This window comes from Protopterus annectens, chromosome 5.part0 (assembly GCF_019279795.1).
Source record: "Protopterus annectens isolate FY-2018-M chromosome 5.part0, PAN1.0, whole genome shotgun sequence".
NCBI classification, from domain to species: domain Eukaryota; kingdom Metazoa; phylum Chordata; order Ceratodontiformes; family Protopteridae; genus Protopterus; species Protopterus annectens.
Genome location: NC_056735.1, coordinates 677165467 through 677193224, shown reverse-complemented (window position 1 = coordinate 677193224; position 27758 = coordinate 677165467). Strand labels below are relative to the sequence as shown.

General features: G+C 39.7%; 1 protein-coding gene across 1 annotated transcript in view; it reads left to right on the top strand.

Moving 5' to 3' along the window:
* The window catches only part of GLRA2 (glycine receptor alpha 2), a 1310903-nt gene extending 1291958 nt beyond the window's left edge, over positions 1–18945 (top strand). Inside the window, exon 9 of the mRNA XM_044072525.1 lies at positions 17234–18945. Within this exon, the coding sequence (XP_043928460.1) occupies positions 17234–17497 (264 nt within the window). The 3' untranslated portion in view covers positions 17498–18945. The remainder of the gene's footprint in view (positions 1–17233) is intronic.
* The last annotated feature ends 8813 nt before the right edge of the window (positions 18946–27758 follow it).

Genomic DNA, 27758 nt, shown 5'->3' with positions numbered 1-27758 from the left:
TGTGCAGGATTAAAAGAAGTACTTGTTCATGTATTTCTACAGACTGAAAAAATAAGATTTCAGTTTCACGTAATAATTTAATTTATCATTGAATAAACTGAATTATTAAAGAGAAGATTGAAAGACCATAAGAATTTAAACAGTCATTCTTACCTTGTATATATTGTATATGCCGGTAGGACACAAAAGTGCTGCCAGCACTAAACATTCTACAAGGAAACAGCTCCAGTACTTATTATTAATGCCCACCCCCCAGGCCTGTCTAAAGTTCAGTTCCCTGTGCTTACTCCTATTAACCTGGTGAACTTGGGCATCCTGAGGCAATGTACCAACTGCCTCATGTACACTGACAACCCTCTCCTTTTACCTCCCAACACTCAGACTTGCGAGAGATGCACTTATATATCCAAATTAGAAGCCATGCACTCACCAGCCAACACCAGAATAGCTGGTCAAGAGGAGACGGTCAACACTTGCACCACACCACATGGAACACACAGTCCTCCAGAACACACACCAGCACTCCCTTCACATAAAAACACAAACCACACACCCACCTTCACAGAGGCTCTCAATAAAAATCTACCCAAACAGCAGAGACTTCCAAGGCAGAAACACACTTAACAACCACAACACAACACTAATCATGAGACACATAACTCTGCTAAACAGTGTGCCACTCAACCAAAGCCCCTAAGGCAAAACAGCATGCCCAACACACTAGTCATAGGTGACTTGATAGTGAGGCACACTGATTTCCCTCTCACTAGGTTGAATAAGGAGAACATAACAGTCAGTTGCCTGTTAGGTGCCAGGATCTGTCACAATTAGCATGCACTCAAGTCTCTCAACAACAGGTACAAATATGACTTGGTCATTGTACGTGTGGGTGTGAACGACCTGAGACGTACCTCCCTGGACTAAGTGAAAAGAGACATGGAGGAGCTCTCAGATTATGTAGCCCTAGGCCTGAGCAGCATCCTACCATCACCCAGAATGATACCACAGTACAAGAAGAAAATGATTGATTTCAACAGTTGGCTAAGTTTCTGGTGTCATTCTAAGGGGATCCAGTATCTGTCTGCCCAGGATGACATGATTGCCAGACCTCGATGCTTTGCCAGACATGGCCTGCATCTGTCACCCTTGTGCTTCCGGATACTGGCCAAAGCTCTTGCCACCCCTATAGTGCCTTTTTTAGGCGGTGTTCCAAAGATCAAATTACCACAGTAACAACTACAAACAAATGCAACCTGAGGGTCATGCTGCTCAATGCCAGAAGTCTAAATCTCAAAATGCACTCACTCGAAGCACTCCTTAAAATGGAGAACATCGACATTTGTGATGTAACAGAGACCTGGTTCAAGGCAGCAGAAAGCATCCCTGCACTACTAGGCTATAACTCATTCCACACATTTTGGCCCCACAACTTGGACTGAAGCTGCAATGTTGGTGGTGTTTCCATATTCATAAAAGATGCACAAACCTCCAGACTAGTAGCCCAACATAATGCATCAGCGATACTTCAGGTGCAGCTAACAGTGGGTAAGACAGCAATTCAGGTTGTAGCCACCTATAGGTCCCCAACCATGTCTCAAGACTCACACGCCATGTTTCTAAGCACCCTGGAGAATATTAGAGTCCAACCTAACACTCCCATACTGGGTGACTTCAACTACCCCTCCATTAACTGGGAAAACTACTCATGTACCAATACACTTGCCCAACGTTTCCTGGAATACATTAATTCCAATGCCCTGGACCAGCTCGTTCTTACCCCCACTAGACGTAGCAACATCCTTGACCTGGTCATTAATAACATGGGTGACCATTGCTCTACACCAATAGTCAGCTCCTCCCTGGTTAGATCCAACCACAAACTAATCACCTTGGAAATCCACATCCCATCCACCACCCCCACTGCCAAGGTAACCATCATAAAAAACTTCTCCAAAGTTAACTCTGGGCTCCTAAAAACAGAGGTGGCTAACTTCATGGCACCCATGCAAATGGATAATAGTTGCATGACCACCAAATCATACATTAATGCACTGTACCAACACATACACAAATGCATGGATCTCGCCATACCCAATAGAACCAAGACACTCTCCTCCAAAAAAAGGAAGCTAATCTGGTGGTCCCCATCCATAAATAAACTCTACAACAGATGGAGGAAACTGAGGTGGAATAAGGAGAATTCCCAAGACTGGAAAAACTTCCTTATCAGCCTCAATAAAAAGTTGAGATCCCTCATCAAATCCTCTAAAGCTAGCTATGAAAACAGAATTGCAGCAGATAGTAAAGACAACCACAAGGCCTTCTATAGTTATGTAAAGAATCTCCACGGCAATACCCAGATTTGCTCTGAACTACTGGACAATGGTACCTCCTATTAAGAGTCAACAGATATTGCCAATATAATGGCCAACAGATTCAGTGCCAACTTTACCCCTCTCTCCCCTCAAAGGATGAATCACAATACCAGAAGATTGCCAGGCACTCAGTATTACTGCTGCACAAGTTAAAACAGCACTGTCCAAGGCCAAGAATACAGCTTCTGTGGGACATGACAATATCCCTGGCTGTGTTCTTCATGAACTACAGAGTGAACTGGCACCTCACCTGTGTGCCCTGTTCAGTCACAGCCTTACCTCAGGCTTTATCCCTACCGAATGGCGCACTGCTACAGTCATCCCTCTCCACAAGGGAGAAGCGACTACAGACCCTAGGAACTATCGCCCCATTAGCCTGATTAGTCTGGTATATAAAGCTATGGAATGCATCATTATGGACCTAATAAACAAGGATTTAGGGAATCTCCAAACTCTAGATCCCACACAGTTTGGTTTTGTGAAAAGTAGATCATACCTGCTCAACTTGGTTGACTTCTTCGAATCAGTCACCAGAGCTGTGGATGAAGACAAGGTGGTTCATACAGCCTACCTTGATTTAGCCAAGGCCTTTGATACCATTCCCCACTCAGGAATCATAGGAAAACTCACAAAGTTAGGCATCAACCCGTATATCACTAGGTGGGTTGCAAACTGGCTCACAAATAGAACCCACAGTGTGAAAGTAGCTTACTCCAAGTCAGACTGCCAACTAGTCACAAGTAGAGTCCCACAGGGTTCGGTCATGGGCACTCTCCTGTTTGGTATCTACTTCTCTAAAGTCTAGGCCAACATGAAGGGACTCTGGATGACAAAGTTTGCAGACGATTGCAAGTTGGGAACTATTATTAACTCCCCAAGTGATGTTGACATCCTACAGAATGGCCTCACTGAGACCAACGACTGGTGTCAGAACCATGGTCTTAAGCTCAATGCTAAAAAATGTGTCATCATCCCCTTTGGGAAAAACCCACTTCCCATGAATTACCACATCGATGGTAGTCCACTGAACACAGAAGGCATTATAAAAGATCTGGAAACACAGGATGACAGCAACCTCTCTTTTGATCACCACATTGCCACTGTGGTCAGAAAGTCCTTTTATATGGCACATCTCATTACTAAGGGTTTTGCATCCAGGAAGAAAGAGGTCATTGTCTGCCTCTACTCTTCCAGTCATCAAGTACAATGCCCCACTTGGCAAGTACCTCACTAGACACCTGCAACAACCTGAGAGGCCACAAAAGTACCTCAGAAGAGGATCCTAGGCCTTAAACACTTGTCCTATATGGACAGACTCAAAAAACTACAACTATTCTCTGTCTCATATCACCTACTTAGAGGTGATCGCTGCTTGACTTACAAAGCCATGTCTTACCCAGCTCTGTTAAAAATGCTACATCTAAAGAAATCTCAATCCCTCCACACCACATGCTTCAGAGACCTCAACCTCATTACCACAATCAACAGAATGTACTGGAGGGACAGTTTCATAACCCAGAGACTGCCCATGCTATGGAACAGACTTTCCATACATATCAAGCAGAGCACCTCGCTGACCCTCTTCAAGTGAAATCTCAATGAATGGATGGGAAATAGAAAATTTACCCCAGGGATAACTCCAGTGTCTGTACTTGACAGAGGCACTGGGAACTAAGGATGGGTGGCACAATGCCAGGGTAATCCTATGGCTAGGCTTGTAAAGGCCCCAGGGTCATTAGCCTAGTACATACCTATGAACCTATGAAGTACAAGTAAACAAGAATTGTTTTCTATATTCACTTTACAGCTGAGGAAAAAATAAGGTATAACAAAAGGCAGCAGGAAAGAAGAATTGATATGCTCATTGAATCTTCTGGTAAGTTATGACTACAGCTCCAAACAATAATATTTCTTTAACTGATTTCATTATATATTATATTAATCTTAAATGAGTCAGTAGTGAACATCCATTATTACTGAAACCAAGACTGACACAAGTGCAGCATTCTGTCAAACTATTTTAATGTGTATAAAAAACTATACACCTTAAACAAATATAGTGAATTCATTACATTACTGTAAACAAGATTGAGAAAGCTGTGAGTGCATAACTGCAGTAGACTGTCTTAAACTGTTTTCTTTAATGGTAATAAAGAAGTATTTTTAGAGAATTGTACCTGAAAGAACTGCAATGAAATCATTACACTACTGCAAGCAAATGTAAAAGATATGTCAATATAAACTGCATCATTTTGTCTTTTAGTGATTAACTGTAACATTTAAAAATGGTGTTTGTACTGATATCTGACACAGGATCATGTACAGAACTTCAAAGGAACACACTATCCTTCATAATACTCAGAAGAACTTCCCATATGAATTCATCTGAAGTATGTATAAGTACTGCTCATATCCTCCTTCCCAAGTACACAAGCACTTCCCTAAGGTTTCCTCCTATTATATGCATAAGCACTTCCTGTGTGTAAGTTTGACTTCAATAAAGATTTAAATTAAAATGTAAATTTATTTTAAGAAATTAAATGGCATGCAACATGATGTGTGGATTTATTGTGAATTTTCTCTTTTGTTTCCCGTTTTTTTTTCTATTATTATTATTTTAATTATGCATTTATTTTTCTTTTATTGTTTTGTTTCTCTTCCATTTATTTTACTTTTTCACAGATTCAGTTCCTCAGGAGCAGCCCAGGCACATACCTCCCAGGCTAGGGAGCACTCACCCTCTACCAATTCGGGGACATTCTTGCAGAGTTCGGGTGGTGGCACTGATCCTGCAGGCATCCTGGAAAGTCTTACCAAAAGGGGGCTTCATTGCCTGGTGTAGGACATACTGGAACAGGTAGTAGACAGACAGATTCAGCCTGTCAAAGTCTCTTCAGTGTATTGAAGACATGCTCTGCCAGTTGGTGCTGACCACTGCACTATTACAGGCAACTACCCCCTAAACATTAGTGTCCTTCACTGCACCACCATCTGGCAGTGGAAGTGTTTGAGGCTCTGTAGGGGCTTGAATTTATTGGAGAAATCTGGTAAAAGAACCAAGGTATTGGGAGCAAATAATTAGAGAGGGAAAGGTAAGAGAATGGGAAGAGGCCAAGAATTTATTTGGACTGCAGGATAGAGATTGCCTTCCCTACCATGATTATAGGTAAAATCGTTAGAAAAGGGTAGAAGCAAATTATATAGGAAAAAATGGGAATTGCGGGAACAATACATGCAGAGGTGGAATGAGGTTTAAAATAAAGCAGGATCTGAATAAGCTATGCAATGTTTGACTGATAATGACTGGATAGATTATAAGTGGAGCACTTTTGCAAGGAAGAGTGGGCAAATATTGTCAAGTCAAGATGTGCCATGCTGATAGACTCCTAACCAAGATGACTGAATGCTGTAATTAAATCAAAAGGTGCTTCAACAAAGTATTAGTTTAAGGGTGTGCACATACAACAGAGTATTAGTTTAAGTGTGTGCAAACTTATGCAAACAGCATATTGTACATTTGTTATATTTTATACTTTTTCCCCTAAAAGATTTGTTTTTCAATTGAATTGTACGTCACATTAAAGGTGGAAAAGTTTTGAAATGATTTATTGTGGTCTCATTATTTTATATCACAAAAACCTGGCATTTTAACAAGGGTGTGTAAACTTTTTATACCTACTATAAATATATATATATATATATATATATATATATATATATATATATATATATATATATATATATGGATTCACTTTAAAAGCTTGAAATACTGAAATTTTGAATTACCGCTTCTGCTGCACACAGACACACACCTTCCTCCCCACACACAAACACAAGCTCTGTCCTTCATAAAAGCGGGGGGCAAGCCCCCCTGCACCCCTACTTATATAGTCCAACTCCGAGATCGCACTACATAGAAAAACACATAAAACACCACCACACAAGCTACATTCTCCTTGCACACACACATCACAGTAACAAAACACACTGACACACACCACAGCCTCTACCCAAAACCTTAACACGTAAGCACTTACCTGAATCCATAATCACAGTGAAACACCAGAAGCGCTAATTCAAAATCTTCGGTATGGGAGATTTTGAATTTCGTGCTTCTGAGTTTTCGTTCTTTCCTGGATTCGACTTTATGGGCGCGAAATACTGAAATTCGATATTTCAGTATTTCGAGCTTCTAAAGTGAATCCATTTATATATATATATATATATATATATATATATATATATATATATATATATAGGCATATCTATATCTATCTATATTTTTGTAGCAAGTTCAAAAACACATTGGATGTTGCAAATGTAAAATCAATTCATTTAAAGTGGAACCTGTGTGTTGAGAGACAGCCTTACAAGACTATCTGCAAATATATAGAGCTAATTATATTTTTCTGTATTATTCTGTATTATAGAGCTAAATTGTTGCTTAGATATCTGTTGTCTTACTGTTCTGCAAATATACAGAGATCAGTATATATATTTTTTTTGGTTTTATAATTTGCACTGTGATTCCTCACATCTCTGTTGAAACTGTCTTCCCCACCCCACCACCCTCATTTTGGTTTCTATAGCTTGTGTGTTGTTAACTCAAGGTCCCCTTAATTTGACCTGTTAATAGCAGCAGCCTGCATTTAAAGTGGAACCTGTGAGTTGAGAGACAGCCTTACAAGACTATCTGCAAATATATAGAGCTGAGTATATTTTTCTGTATTATTCTGTATTATAGGGCTAAATTGTTGCTTAGATATCTGTTGTCTTACTGTCCTGCAAATATACAGAGATCAGTATATATTTTTTTGGTTTTATAATTTGCACTGTGATTCCTCACATCTCTGTTGAAACTGCCCCCCCCTCATTTTGGTTTCTATAGCTTGTGTGTTGTTAACTCAAGGTTCCCTTAATTTGACCTGTTAATAGCAGCAGCCTGCATTTAAATTGGAACTTGTGTGTTGAGAGACAGCCTTACAAGACTATCTGCAAATATATAGAGCTGAGTATATTTTTCTGTATTATTCTGTATTATAGAGCTAAATTGTTGCTTAGATATCTGTTGTCTTACTGTTCTGCAAATATACCGAGATCAGTATATATTTTTTTTGGTTTTATAATTTGCACTGTATACCTCACATCTCTGTTGAAACTGTCTTCCCCACCCCCCCCCTCATTTTAGTTTCTATAGCTTGTGTGTTGTTGACTCAAGGTTCCCTTAATTTGACCTGTTAATAGCAGCAGCCTGCATTTAAAGTGGAACCTGTGTGTTGAGAGACAGCCTTACAAGACTATCTGCAAATATATAGAGCTGAGTATATTTGTCTGTATTATTCTGTATTATAGAGCTAAATTGTTGCTTAGATATCTGTTGTCTTACTGTTCTGCAAATATACAGAGATCAGTATATATTTTTTTGGTTTTATAATTTGCACTGTGATTCCTCACATCTCCGTTGAAACTGTCTTCCCCACCCCTCATTTTGGTTTCTATAGCTTGTGTGTTGTTAACTCAAAGTTCCCTTAATATGAACTGTTAATAGCAGCAGCCTGCATTTAAAGTGGAACCTGTGTGTTGAGAGACAGCCTTACAAGACTATCTGCAAATATATAGAGCTGAGTATATTTTTCTGTATTATTCTGTATTATAGAGCTAAATTGTTGCTTAGATATCTGTTGTCTTACTGTTCTGCAAATATACAGAGATCAGTATATATATTTTTTGGTTTTATAATTTGCACTGTGATTCCTCACATCTCTGTTGAAACTGTCTTCCCCACTCCACCCCCTCATTTTGGTTTCTATAGCTTGTGTGTTGTTAACTCAAGGTTCCCTTAATTTGACCTGTTAACAGCAGCAGCCTGCATTTAAAGTGGAACCTGTGTGTTGAGAGACAGCCTTACAAGACTATCTGCAAATATATAGAGCTGAGTATATTTTTCTGTATTATTCTGTATTATAGAGCTAAATTGTTGCTTAGATATCTGTTGTCTTACTGTTCTGGAAATATACAGAGATCAGTATATATTTTTTTGGTTTTATAACTTGTAGTTTAAATTTGGTGGCTTTTGCAGTGCCCGCCCCACTGTAGATTTGATCTAGGACACTCCCCCAGTCCCATCTCTTTACTGCATTCTACCTAATAAACCCTTTCTGCACTTGCTTTTAGTCTTTTTTAATTTAATTACATGTTTTCAAACTGTGTGTGGACTAATATTGCTACATACTCAAGTGTGCCAACTTGCACTGCATGTGAATTGTTTTTACTACTGTTTTTGCTACTTTTCTGGAAAAAAAAATTGTAAGCCTGTTTCTTACCTTTCCTGTAATTAGTGTTCCAGATACAGATTTGCTGTATCCAGGACTATTTGTAAGCTTCTGAGCCCCCCAAGCCTTTCTGTGTTGGAGGGAAGCCTTCTAGCTTATCAGTGGGAGTGGTAAGCACTAGGTAACCTGTCTACCACATAAGGAGTGGTGCTGGCCCAGAATTTGTAGTTACTGGTCATTTGGGCGGTCTTCCATCTCTCTCAACTTTCTGATTTGAAGGCCTGCATTTGCATTTGTTTCTGTCCTGTAACTCCTGGGCCCATCTCATTTGCTCACTCAAAAAAAAAAAATGTATCTGCTTTTACTGTATTTGTGTTTCTTTATACTTTATTTTGCTTTTGCGTCATCTTAAAAGTACTCAATTGTATTTATTACTGCTTGGTGTAACTCACTCTAAGCCTTTTAGTTTAAGCACTTGGGCTTCAGACCAGTTGTTTTACATTAAGAAGGTTTGTGGTCTGCACAGTAGTGGCAGAACATGTAGCTTACATCCTTCTAAGTTGGGAACTGCTGACTGAGGGCTCAGTGTCTGTTATTCTAAAAGTGTATTAATTCTGGTTTAAGCACTTGGGCTTCAGGCCAGTTATTTTACATTAAAAGGGTTCGTGGTCTGCACTCTTGTGGGAGGAGAGGCTGGACTCTGCCCTTCTGAGCTGGGAATTTCTGGTTAAAGGCTTATAGTGCCTGCATATTTAAACTGCTTCTTACTGAAATTGGTACACCTTGTTTGCTGTAGCATAGACTAGATCCAGGCCTGCTGAATCTAGCTTTGTTTGTATAACTTGAGCACTAATCCAGGCATTCTTTAAAGTATTCAATTGTATTTATTACTGCTTGGTAGTAATTTGATTAAAGTGTAGTTATCATTCTAAGTCTTTTGGATTAAGCACTTGGGCTTCAGACCAGTTGTTTTACATTAGGAAGGTTTGTGGCCTGCACTGTGGTGCCGGGACAGGTAACTTACATCCTTCTAAGTTGGGAACTGCTGATTGAGGGCTCAGTGTCTGTTATTCTAAAAGTGTATTAATTCTGGTTTAAGCACTTGGGCTTCAAGACAGTTGTTTTACATTAAGAAGGTTTGTGGTCTGCACTGTAGTGGCAGAACAGGTAGCTTACATCCTTCTAAGTTGGGAACTGCTGAATGAGGGCTCAGTGTCTGTTATTCTAAAAGTGTATTAATTCTGGTTTAAGCACTTGGGCTTCAGGCCAGTTATTTTACATTAAAAGGGTTCATGGTCTGCACTCTTGTGGGAGGAGAGGCTGGACTCTGCCCTTCTGAGCTGGGAATTTCTGGTTAAAGGCTTATAGTGCCTGCATATTTGAACTGCTTCTTACTGAAATTGGTACACCTTGTTTGCTGTAGCATAGACTAGATCCAGGCCTGCTGAATCTAGCTTTGTTTGTATAACTTGAGCACTAATCCAGGCATTCTTTAAAGTATTCAATTGTATTTATTACTGCTTGGTAGTAACTTGATTAAAGTGTAGTTATCATTCTAAGTCTTTTGGATTAAGCACTTGGGCTTCAGATCAGTTGTTTTACATTAGGAAGGTTTGTGGCCTGCACTGTGGTGGCAGGACAGGTAGCTTACATCCTTCTAAATTAGGAACTGCTGATTGAGGGCTCAGTGTCTGTTATTCTAAAAGTGTATTAGTTCTGGTTTAAGCACTTGGGCTTCAGGCCAGTTATTTTATATTAAGAAGGTTCGTGGTCTGCACTCTTGTGGGAGGAGAGGCTGGACTCTGCCCTTCTGAGCTGGGAATTTCTGGTTAAAGGCTTATAGTGCCTGCATATTTGAACTGTTTCTTACTGAAATTGGTACACCTTGTTTGCTGTAGCATAGACTAGATCCAGGTCTGCTGAATCTAGCTTTGTTTGTATGCTTGTTGTTTGTTTGCTTGTTATTTCCCTGAAACGCTAATTCCACCTAAAACGCGGCTTTTCAGTGCTTCTGTGGATCCCTAGTGATATCTGCATTGCTTACTGTACTTATTTCCTTGTTTCACTTGAAAGAAAGTTACTGTTTGTCATTTTTGCATTTAAGTTACCTGTAACACATTGCATTTAAGTTACCTGGCACTTGCTCACTAAAGCAATTATATAAGTCAGCACTAAAAAATTAAAAGCACTACACCCTCACAAACTCCCGTTGAGTACCTTGTTCCCCACTTGCCCTTTTTTTCAATTATAAAGGAATTCCCAATACTATTCTAGCATGTCCAAAGGTCAGTTGTCAATCTTCTCTCCGGTCCAGCTGGTAAATCTGGGAATCTTGAGGCAATGTTACAACTGCCTCATGTACACAGACAACCCTCTCCTCCTCCCAACAAATTCCAACACGTGAGAGATGCAACCATATAGCCATACTGGAGGCTATGATCTCTCAACTCAGTACTGGCGTAACCAGTCAGGAGGAGAAGGAAACCACACTCACTACAATTCCAGTCTCACATAGACCTACCACGACAGCAAACCAAACACATAAACACACAAAAACATACTCGGAGGCTCAAAATAAAAATCTGCCTAAGCAGCAGAGACCTCCAAAGCAGACACCCAAGCAACCGCTACCCCAAAACAAAACACGTGCAACACATAGCTCACAAAGCCAGTGTGCCGAACAGTCACAGCCCTTAAGGCTAAACAACACACCTGATACACTTGTAATAGGTGACTCTATCGTCAGGCACACTGACGTCCCGCTCACCAGGCTGAACAAGGAGAAGGTCACGGTGAGCTGCCTGTCGGGCGCTAGGATCCGCCACATAACACAAGCACTCAGGTCACTCCAAGGCAAGTACAAATATGACTCAGTCATTGTCCATGCTGGTGTGAATGACCTGAGACGTACCTCCCTGGATTACATGAAAAGAGACATAGAGGAGCTCTCTGAGCATGTAGCCCAGGCCGGTATGACCCTGACCTTGAGTAGCATCTTACCCTCACCAAGAATGATGCCACAATATGAAGACAAGATGATCAATTTCAACAATTGGCTGAAGTATTGGTGTCATTCAAAGGGGATCCAATGCCTGTAAGCCTGGGATGACATGCTCGACAAGCCACGATGCTTCACTAGGGATGGCTTGCACCCTGTCACCCCTGGGATTTTGGATATTGGCAAAGGCTCTTGCTACCCCCATAGTGCCTTTTTTAGGCAAGGCTCAAAAGCCAAACCCACCTCCATAGGTATCACAAGGGATAAGAAACTAAGAGTAATGCTACTCAACGCCAGAAGTCTAAACCTCAAGATGCATGCACTCGAAACTCTCCTTAGCATGGAGAACATCGATATCTGTGCAGTAATAGAAACCTGGTTCAAGGCTCCCGAGAGCACACCAGCACTACCAGGTTATACCTCATACCATGCTTTTCGGCCCCAAAACTTGGACCAAACCATAAAAGGAGGGTGAGTATCAATATTCGTCAAAGATACCCACACCCCCGGTTGGTGGCACAGCATGAAGCATCAGAGGCTAACCATATGCAACTAACAGTGGGTAAAACTGCCTTCCAGTTTATAGCCTGCTACAGACCACCCTCCCAAACCCAGGAACCCCACTCGGCCTTCCTGAGAACACTGGAAAATATGAAGGTCTCTCCAAACACCATTATATTGGGCGACTTCAACTACCCAAACATAGACTGGGAGCATTACTCTAGCTCCAACACCCTAGCCCACAGGTTCCTAGAATTTATAAACTCAAATGCTATGGAACAACTTGTTACCACTCCCACAAGAGGGGAAAACATACTGAACCTGATCATCACCAACATGGGACTCTATGCTCCAGACCAGAAGTGTATCCCTCACTGGTAAGATCAGACCATAAGCTAATCTCACTGGATATTCACATCCCGACCCCACCCCCTGCCCTGAAAACCACAGTGAAAAACTTCTCTAAAGCAAATTTCACACTCCTCAAAACCGAGGTGGAATCCTTCAAAGCCCCCGGGCCTGTGGAAAATATGGCCCAGACCGCAGAATCCTTTATAAACGCATTCTATGAACACCTTCAGGAATGCATGGATCATGCAATCCCAAATAAAACCAAGACCCAATCCTCCAAAGGCAGACGTCCTGTCTGGTGGACCCCAGCCATAAACAAACTATACAATAGAAGGAGGAAGCTACTACATGATAGAGCAAAATCCCAAAAAGGGAAGGCATCTCTGATCAGTATTAGCAAAAAACTATGGGCACTCATAAAATCGTCTAAGGCCAGCTTCGAGAGAAAAATTGCACAGGACACTAAGGATAATCACAAGGCTTTCTTTAGTTATGCTAGGAACCTGGGTGGGAATTCCTAGATATGCTCAGAATTAGTCCAAAATGACAAAAATTACACCAAACCCACAGACATTGCCAACATCCTAGCTGACAGGCTCAACGCAACCCCCCCCCTCCCCACCAAAAGGGCAAATATCTATCCCAGCAGAGTGCTGCCCCCCTGACATCTCAGATGCTCAGGTAAGAGCCGCCCTCTCCAAAGCAAAAAACATAGCATCAGTGGGACCAGACTGTGTCCTGGGCTGCATCCTACATGAACTCCAAGAAGAGCTAAACCCAAACATAAAACTACTGTTCAATCTCAGCCTTACTACAGGATATGTACCCAAAGAGTGGCGTACAGCAACAGTGGTCCCTCTCCACAAAGGTGGTGCCTCAATGGATCCTGGAAACTATCGCCCCATAAGCCTGACTAGCTTAGTCTGCAAAGCCATGGAAAGGATCATCATGGACCTCATAAATAAAGATATTGGGGACCTACAGACACTGGATCCTACCCAGTTCGGCTTTGTTAAGGGCAGATCCTGCCTCTTAAACCTGGTCAATTTCTTTGAAACAGTCACCAAGGCCATTGACGAGGGGAAGGTGGTCCACACAGCCTACCTGGACCTCGCAAAAGCCTTTGATACAATACCCCACTCAGGCATTATAGATAAGCTCACCAGCTTAAATATAAATCCCTATGTCACTAGATGGGTTGCAAACTGGCTCAAGGACAGAACCCACATGGTTAGAATTGCTGGAGCCATGTCAGACTCCAAACCAGCTACAAGTGGCATCCCACAAGGCTCAGTCCTGGGACCTCTCTTGTTCGGTATATATTTCTCGGAGGTACAGGTCAACACGGAAGGACTATGGCTGACCAAGTTCGCAGATGACTGCAAACTGGGCGCCATAATCGACTCTCCAGCAGACAAAAGCATCCTCCAAAAGGGCCTCATAGAAACAGACAACTGGTGCCAGAGGCATGGCCTCAAGCTAAACGCCAAAAAGTGTATAGTCATCCCCTTTGGCAAAAACAAAGTGCCCACAAATTACCACATAGGTGGTAATCCATTAAGTACAGAAGAAGTAATTAGGGACCTGGGGACCCAAGTTGATAGCAATCTCTCATTTGACAACCACGTGGCCAAAGTGGTTAGAAAAACATTTTGTATAGCCTACCTAATCATGAAGGGATTCACATCTAGATCAGGGGAGGTCATCGTGCCTCTTTACTCATCCCTCTTCAGTCCCATAATTGAGTACAATGCCCCTTTTGGGATGTACCTTACCAGACACCTGCAGCAACTGGAAAGACCCCAAAAGTACCTCACCAAGAGGATCAAAGGGCTCAAACAGATGCCATATGCTGCCTGATTAAAGAAACTCCAGCTCTACTCAGTGGCATGCCGCCTGCTCAGAGGCGATCTGTGCCTGACGTATAAAGCCATGTCCAACCCAGAATTAATGGACATGCTGCACCTCAGAAAATCCAAATCCCATCGAGCTACGCGCTCGAGAGACTTGAACCTCAGCACTGAAATAAATAGGACATGCTGGAGGGACAGATTCATAACCCAGAGGCTCCCTTCACTCTGGAATAAAATCCCAGTCCAGGTTAGGCAGAGTCCCTCATTGACTCTCTTCAAGAGGAATCTTGATGAGTGGATGGGAGATCGTAGGTTTACCCCGGGTATCACTTCTGTGTCACTGTTAGACAGAGGCACAGTATACTAACCTCAAAAAAGGGCATAGCAAAATTAATTTAAAATGGGTGGTGAAAGCCAAACACACCCTGGCTAGGCTTATAAATGCCCTAGGGCAGATAGCCTATTATGAACCTATGAACCTATGAATTCACATCTTTCATTTAGTACATCCAAAAAGAAAATTTAAACAACAGCTCTCTTGGCTTTTAAAATGAAAGGAAATGATACCATCCAAGTTTTTCCCAGCAGATATATTTACAGTCTAGGTAACTCTTCCATCAATAGTCTGAACATGAAATATAAGTTCAATGCCGCAGCCCTTTCCCAGGCCCATATTCAACCTCTGAGTTTTAGATATATACAAGGTGCATCTTTACAGCGAGCCTCAATTGGGATGTCATATTTCATGCCTTCAATGTTTTCAGGCAAGTTTTTATTTGCATCTCTGATGATCTTCCAGTTAAGAAACTAACTTCTTGAATTCTTCTACACAGGCAACTGTGTTTACACATCAGTCACTGCCAGTTTTCTAGCTAGTACAAGCAAATTACTAACTACACATATGATTAAATTTAGGTCCTTCCTGCCTGAACACCCTTCATACAAATGCTGGAAACCAAAGTTGAGCAGTGACAGTTCATCATCCTTGGTGGCTTGGCTTTTTACTGTATGACTTTAACTTGTCCTTTGTGCACCTTGGCAGCTGGTTCAGAGCACATTGTGCATAAAGCACAATACAAGGCTGTTACTCGCTCATGCAGGTGACTGTCATACAGTGACAGCTGTGGCCTCACCCCACCCCCAAGAAGATGATGATCACCATACCTCAGGGAAAAGGGAATATTCTTAGAATGGCAGTCTTGGACTTGGTATTTGTAAGTCTGGAGTTTCGTTCATTTAGTTTCTGAATTTCAGTACTCAGATAGCTGAGTCGTGACAAAGTAAATAGTTACTGTTTTGCCCCTATGGTTGAACCTCTTTTAGCTATGCTTTCCTTCAGCTGTACATTGTCAGTCATCAGATTTCTTCAGTTTGCAATGACTGCGACTCTGTAGATCACCAGGATTTGTTGCTAGCGTTTTAATATGCATCAAGACACTTAGAAGCATCATAGGTACATTCCCCCTCATGTCCCCACAGTGCAAAACCTCTACTCACCCTGAAATGGTTAGGATAATTTCCATCTGTTGCCAGTTCCTCTAGCAAACTGAACCCATGTTATCTGAGTCACAGTCAGGGCTCCAGCTGTATGTGCCATAAAGCTGGTGATACTCCATATATATTTTTGTAGCTTTCAGCTAAGGCATGTTCATCATGAAGTGCTTACTACAGAGTCCATTAGTTCTACGTTCAGCTCAGTTCTCCTCAGAAAAGGCATGTCTTGAAGCTGCTTGCATAATGTAAAATACCAGGGGTGCTAGATTAATTACCACAGGCTCTAGCTACAACTAGCTGCAACAAATTCAGAAAAAATACCCAAGCTCAGCACAGAAACCAAAAAGCAATGCAGATTATAAAAAGGCCTTAAATTAATAACTTTAACTTCAGATAAAGAGCCAATGACACACAAAACTGATTTACATGGCAAGAAAAGTGCAATTATAAATATAGTTTAAATGTACTTCTCTGGATGTGAAATGTCATCCAAATGCTTTGTTATTAAACTTCCAAGTTTCCAGCATTCCCAGTACTATTCTATTTATAACCTTTTTGGGGGGAATTTTGTGACTGGTACTCTGACTCCAGACATTTTAATAGGGAGCCAGGTAAAACAGCAATAACAAAAATATTTTGAGCAATACTCAGTGTTTTACGTTTACAAGTATGAAAATGAAACAATCAGGGAAACAGGCATGTATCTTTAGAGTCAGAATGCTTATACGTTTAAGGCCTAGATGAGTGTTTTATTTGGATGAAGATTTAACAGTTATGACTAGTTCTTGGACTGCAGGACAATAGCTGGCAAGTCGGTGGCAATCAATAAGCAGTACTGTTTTCTTCTACCATTGTACCATATACCTCTGATGTAGCAGTAACAGACTTCATTCACTAATTTTAGTAGTTATAGCATGTTAAAGTCTTTCTCGAATGTTGGTGTTCTGTTTCAATTGGCACTTTACCTCACTAATAAGAATTATAAAAACAGCATTGCTTTCCTTTCAGATGAAATAAAGTGGCTTAATATAATTCACATTTGAAACTGCTGCCATATTACTAAGAATAAGTAATTTGTTAAATGTCCTTCTACAAGAAAACTAATGACCCAAGAAAAGGATAAGAACCTTTAAGATTACCATGCCTATGTGCATTTAGCAGACTTAGTATTGTTTATATAATGCAAAGCCTATACTAAAACTTTGTTTTGCCTTTACTGTTGTATGTATTATTTTGTCATTACACTTTCAGTGTTGTATTATATATTACTGGGAATAGCTTTCTCAACAAAATGTAAATAAATAATACAAACAAGATAATTTATACCAAATACACTTTTCTAAGAATTCTGGAGTTAAATTTGTCACCTGTTATCTTAATATTTTTCAGGATGAAGATGTTCGAGAAAGTCGTTTCAACTTTAGTGGTTATGGGATGGGCCACTGTCTTCAAGTGAAAGATGGTGCAACAGTAAAAGTTACCCCGCCAAACCCCACACCACCACCACCAAAGGATGCAGATGCTGTTAAGAGGAAATTTGTTGACAGAGCAAAAAGAATTGACACAATATCTCGGGCTGCTTTCCCTTTAGCTTTCCTAATTTTTAACATCTTTTACTGGATTACATATAAAATCATACGTCATGAGGACTAAGCAGCTGCGTGGACTGTTTTCTTCAACATAACTGCCAAAGTGTGCTTGTGAATTCAGTGTTATTAATTGTCTTACTGTCAGATGACTGTTTATTACAAGACTGAAAGATGAAGTATTTTAATCTGAAAAACAGACTGCACAAAGTAAACTGTGGGACTCTGCAATAAGATGGCACTATATTTTTATTTTGGAGAAAATTAAAATGTTCTTCCGGAACCTTTATTAAATATTATAGTTCATTAACAACAGACTAGTAGTTATTGGGGAAAAAATAAATAACCACTACCAGTAAGTATAGTTGTGTTATTTGTGTATAAGTGGCTGCCAAGTGTATTATTATTATTATTATTATTATTATTATTACCTGAGGAAGCCACTTATTCACAATAATTCCACTCTAAGTTAAGAGGACCAAATTCTTTTTTCTGAATATGCTGCCTTTATATTATAAAATACAGGTCTACTGAGATACATTCCATTGCAGTGTCACTAGTTAGTGGTTCACTACAAAATCCTTTTGATGGGATTGAAACTATTTCTATTATAATAAAAAAGGCTTTATACTTTGATATACTGGTGGGTGTACATTTTAATATGACCTGCTTTATGAAGACTGTAATTTTGGACCTAAACTTGTGTAATTTGATGTCAGTAGTTTAATAGCATAGATTGATATGAAGCTGTGAGTCTATTCATTTTTGTAGAAGGGAATTGCACTGGCTTTATTGATTCACTTGCTCTAATCTATAGTGCATAATAAGTTGCCCTTTTGTCAAGTACCTGCTATGCAACCATTACCACTACACTTAAGAAAATATTGGCTGTTTCTTGCGTAGCTCACTCATATATTAGCTTGCTATTTCTGCTATAAATGTGACTGCAGTAAATAGTTACTGTGGTTCGGTACAATGTGAAATAACATACAAACCTTTCATTTTTTTTCAGACAAAAATTTCCATTTTTAATATCATTACTCAACCAGCCTAAGATTTTTTTTCCCTAAAAGTAAACTGTGATAGTTTTCCTCCTGATGTTTGAAATGAGTGACTGGATCTTTACAATATGTCTTTACAAAATGTCAAATTTATATTTGCTTTCACAGAAAAAAGTAAAAAAATAAAGATGAACAAATCATGTAAAGTAATGTATTATAACTTCTGTGATATGAGCTCAATGCACTTGCATCTAAAATATTAATTTAAACATAACATATCTTTACATTTTCAATAAAGCTATGCGTCTTGTTACGCAGATAACATTATTCCTTATTCATAAATAATTGGAAGCAACTTTTATACAATGGATCACATGAGTTCAGAAACTGTAAACTTGTTTACATTTCATGATTTGTACGTGTAGACTTTTTGTGTATGATACAATTTAAAAAAAAATGCTAATGTTTGTTTTTAAAATTGCTGTATATCATTAAAACATATTACTTACTTGGACACTCAGTATGCTTGAGTATTGGTAACCTTTGCATAGTGTATGTACAATTTCTTAAAAAGTGCCCAGTTTATTTATTTTATGTATTTATTTCCTTTAGATTTGCTTACTGAGGTATTGTACTGATCACAACTGACCAATTTCAGCAGAGCCTGGATGAAATGTTTCAAAGATAGTACAAACATAAAGAAGGGTAAATACATTGTTGTAGTCTAAATGTAAAATGTAGGATAAAAATAGAGATCAGAAAGAGGCAGAGCACAGAAATAGGACCTGAATGGCTGAAGCTGGGGGGAGGGTCATGCATCTAGCCACCTGGGTGGTGTGCCAGTAGAAGGAGCATCCATTTTTTCCTAGTGGAAGAGCTGGAGGAGGGCATAAATTGAACTGTAAGAAGCTGATCATTTCATGTAGTTCATCTTATTACAATGAAGTGCCTTTTTTTTTTTTTTTTTTACTTGAACAGCTGAGGGGGGTGGAGTGCTGGCTTATAGTACCAGCCCAGGGCACTGGCTGAACCAGCTACACTTCTGCTGAAATAGAAATAGACTCTGATGTCTTTTAGGTCTGATGGGGGTGATTGCAAGAGTGAGTGGGCCATGGAAGAGAAGGGATGTTTGGTGCAGTGTAGTTTAGCCCTGAGGTAGAAAGGGATGGAGCTGTTTGGCACTACTTTCTAAAGTTGTAGAATTTTTTTCATGTAGTTTGGCTGATAAGGGTGCAACTGTATAGAGACAAAGATGTTTGTAGACCTGACAGATGAGGAAGAAGTCTGCTTGGTTTTAATTGGGAGCTGCAGGCTTTGTTCAGTGTTACACAGTGGAGTTTGTAGGGAGGGGAGTTTGTGATACAGCAGCAGATGGCACCAGCAATAATTAGTAGAGAATTAGTGTTCAGTTTGGATGTATGAAGCAGTTATTGGTAGTCACTATTCAAGTTGGGAGAAAATAATACCTTTTTTATAGCAGTCCTGGCTGGAGTGCTGAGAAAGGGTAGTTTTAACATTTTAACTAATCAAGACTTGAGGCAGGATGTCAGAATAACTTAAATGTATAGCAATTGTTGTGGCTGAGTAATTAAAGTGATAGACTGCTAATCCATTGTTTTCTCCATGTGCAGGTGCAGACATCTAATACAAGGTGTAAATAATTTTGTACTTACCCTCTTGGCATATCATTAACATTTATCTTCACTCCTGGCACGTCATCAACACTTTAACTAAACTATGTATTGTATATCATCAAAGCTACCAACATTCTTCTAAATCTATCACAGTTATACTACTCACTAAAATAAAGTAAAGTTTGCACACTGAAAATGCAGACCATAGACAATAACATCCTCAAAACATTCTAAACTATCTAAAACAGCCTCTAAACACAAATCTATATTTAGCTAAAATGTAAAAAAAAAAAAAGATTTTAATACTGCATACAAACTCCACACAGACAGTGATCCCCAAAACAATACCACACCCCAATATCAGGCTACTAGAAATATAATTAATTCATATCATAGTAAAAAAGTTAAAATAAAATAATAAAAGATAAAGTAAAGACTGATTGCATTATCAGTCATTACAAAGGAAAACAAGCAACTTCATACAATGCACACAAAAAAATCCATACAGTCAATTCCCTCAAAAAACAAGACTTTCCACCTAAATCAGATACTAGAGACTGAATTAGTTCATATTAAAATAAAAGAAATAACATAAAATAAAAAGAAAAAAAAGCAAAACAAAATACAGACTGCAACTAGCTAACTAGAAGACTAGTCAGAATGAATACCACCTCAGGTCTCCACTGAGAAGAGGCCACTGGCCTAGTAGGACTAACCTGGCTGACAAAGGATAAATCAGTACATTAAATAAAATAAGAGTAGTATTACTGGCAAAACATACCTTTTTCAATCTAAACCAACTAATAAAGCAGCTATACTATAATACCAACAAATGCTAAGCTAACCTTGTCTAAGTTACTGAAGCATATTAAATAAAAAGCTCTATCACTACAAAAATAAATAAAAAAAAAATAAAATGTGTGCTATAAAAGGTGGGAGTATTCACAGACACAGTGTGTTGTTGCATAGATACAATATGTGTACTATTTTTAGTTCATCATTGTTCATTGCTATTGTTTTTAGACATGCAAGTGCGGCAATGAAAACAGATATACAGGAGGCAGTTATCATCCATAAATGGCTTACGAGTGTGCACCGCACAAACAGGTATACACTGTGCACTAGCACATCTTATGGGGGAAAGTGCTGAGTAACACGACAGTGCACAGAACAATCAGGAACAAGAATTTAATAAGGTATAATGTATCAGAGTAGATACATTATACCTTATTTAGCTGCTGTGCGTAGTTGTGCTGTGCTCCACCATCATGCCTAAGAGTGATAAATAACAAGTTTCAATGTTTAGGCATGACAACAGTGGTAGGGTCATTGTATATTATGGTAATAAGGGTATCTGGTGCTGTTTGAGCTCCCATAGGCTAGGGATTGGCAGTGTCACTGTGTCAGATGGTGAAAGGTATAGTTATTGTAGCAAGATTGCTTGTACCATGGGGAATTCTGATACCAGTAAGGTTTTTCCTACCATATAAAGAAGATCTTTTTCTTTATTGCTGAAGGGGAATCGTTTTGTACAAAGAGCAACACCATCTGAATATATAAGGCTGGAGTCCTACAGATTATGCAACTGGAATTAGCATGTAAACAGGTGATGCTTAATTTGTGAATTGCTTATGATCTGGGTGGTATTTGTATGTGTATCCATACATAAAATACTACAGCTTTACAATGGGGTAAGACTGAACGCATGGTCTTATCCCATTACCTTGCCCACTGTGTACCTTTTTCTGTGAATCATGTAGAGCACTAATAGGCCATCCTGGTGAGTAGCAGCCTTACTCCATGGCACATGGTGTTTATGCATACCTCCCTACAGTATAAAGCCACTGAACAGACACTCCATTCATAACAGAAATCATTCTGTGTCACCCAGCTTATAGGTTACGGTATGGCATCCAGGTCCAAGGAAGTTATAGTGCCACTCTACTTGGCTGTTATCAGACCTATCATTTAATACAATGACCCCTTTTGCGTGTATCTAACCAGGCACTTGTGACATTTGGAATGTCTACAAAAGTTTCTCACAGGAGAATTCAAGGCATGAATACCCTGTCCTACACTGACCATGAAAAGGCTCTGTCCCTGTATTCAGTCTTCTACAGGCTGCTGAAAGGGGATCATTGCCCAGCTTACAGGCCTTTTCCAAACCCAGTCCTGATGGATCTGTTGCACATGTGCAAAAGAAACAGCACCAGAAGCACTAGATCCAGGGACGTGAACTTCACTTGTGACATAAACAGTACATGCTGGAGAGACAGATATGTGTCCCAAAGGATCCCTGCACTATGGAATAGGCTTTCCATCTATGTAAAACAGCGTTCATCCCTGACCCTTTTCATACAAAACCTTGACAATTGGATGGGAAATAGTAACTTTATCCCTGGTCTGGCCTTCCCATGTCCCTTATGGACAGAGGCTATCAATAAGAAAAGTATTATCCTAACTAATCCCCTCCATTCAAATTCTTAGTTACCACCCTACTAATATGCCCTCAATGATATTTGAGACCCAAATGGTTTGGTTGCTTGGCTAGGCTTGTAAGGGTCCTAGTGGTTGCTAGCCTAGTAATACCTGTGAACCTATAAGAACCTATGCAAACTACCTAAAGTTTGTTTTCAGTAGAAACTCATGCACTTGACATATCCTAAGGACATCAATGGTAAAACACTACTATAACATAAAAGAGAAAAATTGGATAAATGGCACATGTGGGGGCCTGGTTTGTATGGGATGTGAACTATGTTGCACTGTATGACTAGTTAACTTGGTTCATGAAATGTTGCTTTGCCATTTATCATGTACAGGACATGTACAGTCTAATATATTTCAGGACTTCAAGTATCAAGTCTCGCTGGTGACGTAGAAGGATAAAGCCTTTACTATGATGCAGGTGACCTGAGTTTAATTAGCAGCTCTGCTTAATAGCACAGTTAAGGCAGATGGGCAATATCTTGGAGAAGAAGGAGCATGTGAGACAGTCCATTGCAGAGCACTACTGGAGGTTGGAACTCAAATGAAAAGCCATGGATCTGAGGGATGAGAGAAGCTGAGCAGACCTGGCAGCACTATAATTGGACAGTCCATGAACTCAAACCACTCCTTATTGCCTGCGAAATCTGACAAGCAATTATGTGGACATGCCAAGTAGTTCATAGGTAAATACTAAGCTAACTACCCTAAAGGTCCATTTTAAGCCAAGCCAATAACCTAAGGTCAGAATCAAACCCTCTACCTTGTTTCTGTAAGGTGAAGACTTTAACCATTATGCCAAACCCTCCCTGCTTTCCTAGTCCTGATGAGATAGGGAATTAGGGCTAGGAAAAATTCTGATTCTGTTCAGGATGATGGTGCTACTGTGGTAGCTCAACCTTTGACCACAAGGATAAAAGGAAAAATGAACCATTAAGCTGAGCTTTCACCCTGTGAGAACGAAGGTACCAACTGACCATGCCAGAAAAGAGATTTGAATGTCAGAAGGGGTATCAGACCAAAAAAATAATGATTTCATTTATCGCACACCAAACCCCGCAAACACACACGCATGCACACACACACACACACACACACACAGTTCGATAATTCAATTACACTTTATCACCAGCTCACTTTATCAACAAGAAAAATCAGTGTTTCATTTCATCTAAAACTCATTTCATTGACACTACAATTCATTGAACCACGTTTCATTAAAAATGATATATACATTAAATATACCTCCAAAAGTTTTTTTTTTTTTTGCAGGGGGACTCACCCCTTAACATAAATACACCAACTCCACAGTCACACAACTACAAAAAAAGAATGCTTCTCACATATGGAATCACTGCTGGTGGCATAACATAACAGAGGGAATAATTGGCATTGTAACTCCAATCCTCCAAAACCACACCAGCAGAAATTTTCTTTATCATTAAACAATCTTCAATCAAATGTAGTGTTGACGAAAATAGTTTTAGATAAAATGAACCATAGTTTTTCTTTATCAATAAAGTGAGCTGTCAATCAAACAACCAAAAATACTCACACACACACACACACACACACACACACACACACACACACACACACACACACACACACATACACACACACACACACACACACACAAATAAAATGAAGTAACCAAAACATCTATTAGGGCCCTTGATGTTCAAGGGCTGAAATCTAGCCAAAACTTGGAACCCGACCAAGTGGGTTGCCAAAGTCAGAAAGCTGAGTAAAGAATAAGCAGGATTAGTGATGTCCCAGTGTGAGTGGGGAATAATCAGTAAATCCTGGCTAGCACTGGCAAACAAACCTAAAAAAAATTCAAAAAATGAAACTGGAAGTATTCTATTAATAAAAGAGCACATTCAAGGAATAATAAGAACCGCAAATTTGGCCTGAAAAGAACATGTTGTCCTTGGATCTTTGCAACACCTCCCTCTGCTACTACTAACTCTCCTAACTACTCTCACCTCTACCTATCTCTCAACCTCCTACGAACTAATCTTACCCTCAACTCTTATTATCCCACACAAACATACCCTAACTACTCCCCCAACTTCATCCATAAGCTATCTCAATGCCATCTACAAAACCTCTTATCTTCAACCTAAATATCATCGTCTTTCTCACATTAAACACTTTATTCATAGCCTTAAGAAACATGATAATTACTATTGCAAACCCTCTCAATTTTACGACCTTATACTACATTGCTCATTAATTGATGGAGACATACACCCCAACCCCGGCCCTGACCCATCCCCATTATCATCTAACTGTCAACTAGTTAAAACAAAACCAACACCATCTACTAAACCCCCTAAATCAATCTCAATTGCCCAACTAAACATACGTAGCATTTGCAATAAAATTCCACTAATTCATGCTCTTCTAGATGTCCAACAGTTTGACATGCTCTGTCTGACTGAAACATGGCTCAAACCTACAATAAAAGATAATGAAATTATCCCCCCTGGCTACAACATCCTCAGGCAAGACCGCCTAAACAAAAAAGGTGGTGGAGTAGCTATATTCTATAAAACCGGACTGCAATTAAGTAAAACACTAATGTTGAAATAATTATTTCCAAACTTCAACTCAACCCTCACAAAACTACTAATATTATCTGTACCTATCTTCCCACAGGCAAAAATCCTACTATATTAGAAGACCTACTAAACTGGCTTTCACTAAATCTTCTTCAAGAAACAATACTTTTAGGAGACTTTAATATTGACTGGAACTTATGTAAACATACTAATCCATCTACCCTTATTAACCTGCCTGGCTTCACTCAAAACATAAACTCCCCAACAAGAACGAACAAACGTAATAATAAAGCAACCATACTTGACTGGATCTTAACAAATAGTCCCCAGCAAAAATATACAACAGGAACTCTCCCAGATGACCTCAGTGACCACTACCTAACTTATATTATCAGACATAAAACAAGCTTCTTTATCCCAACCCAAGGTCGTTCATCCCGGAGCAAAAAACATTTTGATCCCAATCTGTTTCAAAATGAACTTATGCAAGTTAACTGGTCACCTCTTAAATCTCTCCCTATTGATGAGGCTGTTAGCCACTTCACCAATACTTTTCTCACCATCCTTGAACATCATGCCCCCTTGCGTTCTATACGTATGAAATCTAAGACAGCCCATGGGCTCTCAAACAGAACTAGACAACTAATCCTTAGTAGAAATAAAGCCTGGACTAAATGGTGAACCACTAAAAACACAACTGATCATCTCACTTTTAGACAAAAAAGAAATATGACAAAACAAGCCATCCTAAAAGATAAAAAGAACTTCTATATTCAACTGCAACAATCTTCCTTTCATCAACCACATAAATTTTGGACTGCTATTAACACACTCCTATCCCCTGGCAAAGTTGCCACACCTAATCCACTAGGCTCTAACCCTGACTCCCCTTTACAAACAGCTAATGCCTTTAATACCTTCTTTACTTCAGCTATACTAAAAGTAGCTAACCAACAAAGCCCTGATACCTCCAAACTATTAACCCCAAGCTCCACCCCCCCATTTCACCTCAAACCCATACCTACCTCCTATGTATTGTCCTTACTTCAAAAACTTAAGCCAACAACCCCCTCAGCTGACAAATTATCAGCAGAATTCCTCCAACTAGGTGCAAAAGCTATAGCCTACCCCATCTCTATATTGATTAACAGGACCTTAAAAGAAAGTACTATCCCGTCAGTCTGGAAAATCTCACACATTATCCCTCTTTTCAAAGGAGGTGACTCCATGGAGTATTCTAACTTCCGCCCCATAGCATTACTATCTCCTCTTGCAAAGATAATGGAGAAATGTATCCGCAAACAGTTACTTAATCACCTACTAAGCTACAATCTCCTAGCTAACTGCCAACATGGGTTTCGACCATTCCATAGTACCACCACAGCCTTATTATCCTTCATCGACTCTATTAACAAAAATCGCAACAATAATACTCCCTCTTCAGCATTCTTTGCAGACCTGTCAAAAGCCTTTGACATGGTTAATCACCAACTCCTCTTACATCGTTTAAAGTCCCTCTCTGTGGACAATCTTGCCTTAAGCTGGTTCACGTCCTATCTTGAAAATCGTAAACAGGCAGTTCTCTGGGACAACCATCTCTCTGATCTCCTCCCTACCTCTATAGGGGTCCCTCAGGGCTCCATCTTAGGTCCACTTCTGTTTTCCATTTTTATAAATGACCTTCATCTAGCCACTCCTCTATCTACGTGTATTCAATATGCAGATGACACTACCATCATTTGCTCTGCATCAACTCAGACTGAACTTCACTCCCTCATGCAAAAAACCTTCACCACTATAGAACAATGGTTCTCTAATCACTGTCTCCTCCTCAACCCTAAGAAAACCAAACTTCTACTCTTTCCACCCACTCACCTGTCTCCCTCTATTGATTTCACACTTACATCTAATAATGGCACCCTTATCACTCCAGACCAAACAACCAAACTTTTGGGTATTACTATTGACAATCAACTAAAATTTGACTTTCATATAAACTCAACAATAAAAACAACTAACAGAAAACTAGGTTCTCTCTACAGAATCAAATCTTTCTTAACTCCTGAAAGCAGATCTACTATAGCTAGAACCCACTTAATCTCTACCCTATTATATGCTTCCTCCATATACACTAATCTTTCTAAATATAATCTCAATAAACTAGCCACATCTTACAACAACATTGCCAGATTTGCTACTGCCTCTCCATACAGGACTCACCATTGTTTGAATCTCACAAAACTAGGGTGGCTGGAATTACTCCACCTAATACAATACTATCAACTTACAATTGCCCACAAAGCCCTTCATCACCCTGATAACACACCTATGCTATCCACCCTCATAAAACCCTATAACAATATGAAGAACTTTCGCTCCTTTAACAAAATACTGATTCAAACTTCTCTATCAAATAACGTAGCAGGTGACTCCACATTTTCCAACTCTGTTGGCAAAATATGGAATCAACTTCCACAAGACCTCACATCCCTGACTACAATTCCACTATTTAAAACCAAACTAAAACTCTTCCTAACCAACCACTGGCTATGCTCTTGCAATAACCCTGGCTAACCATTACTACTCTTTTTTTCCTCCTTCCTTTCCACTGACCCCCCTCTCCTCTTCTTCCTAACTCC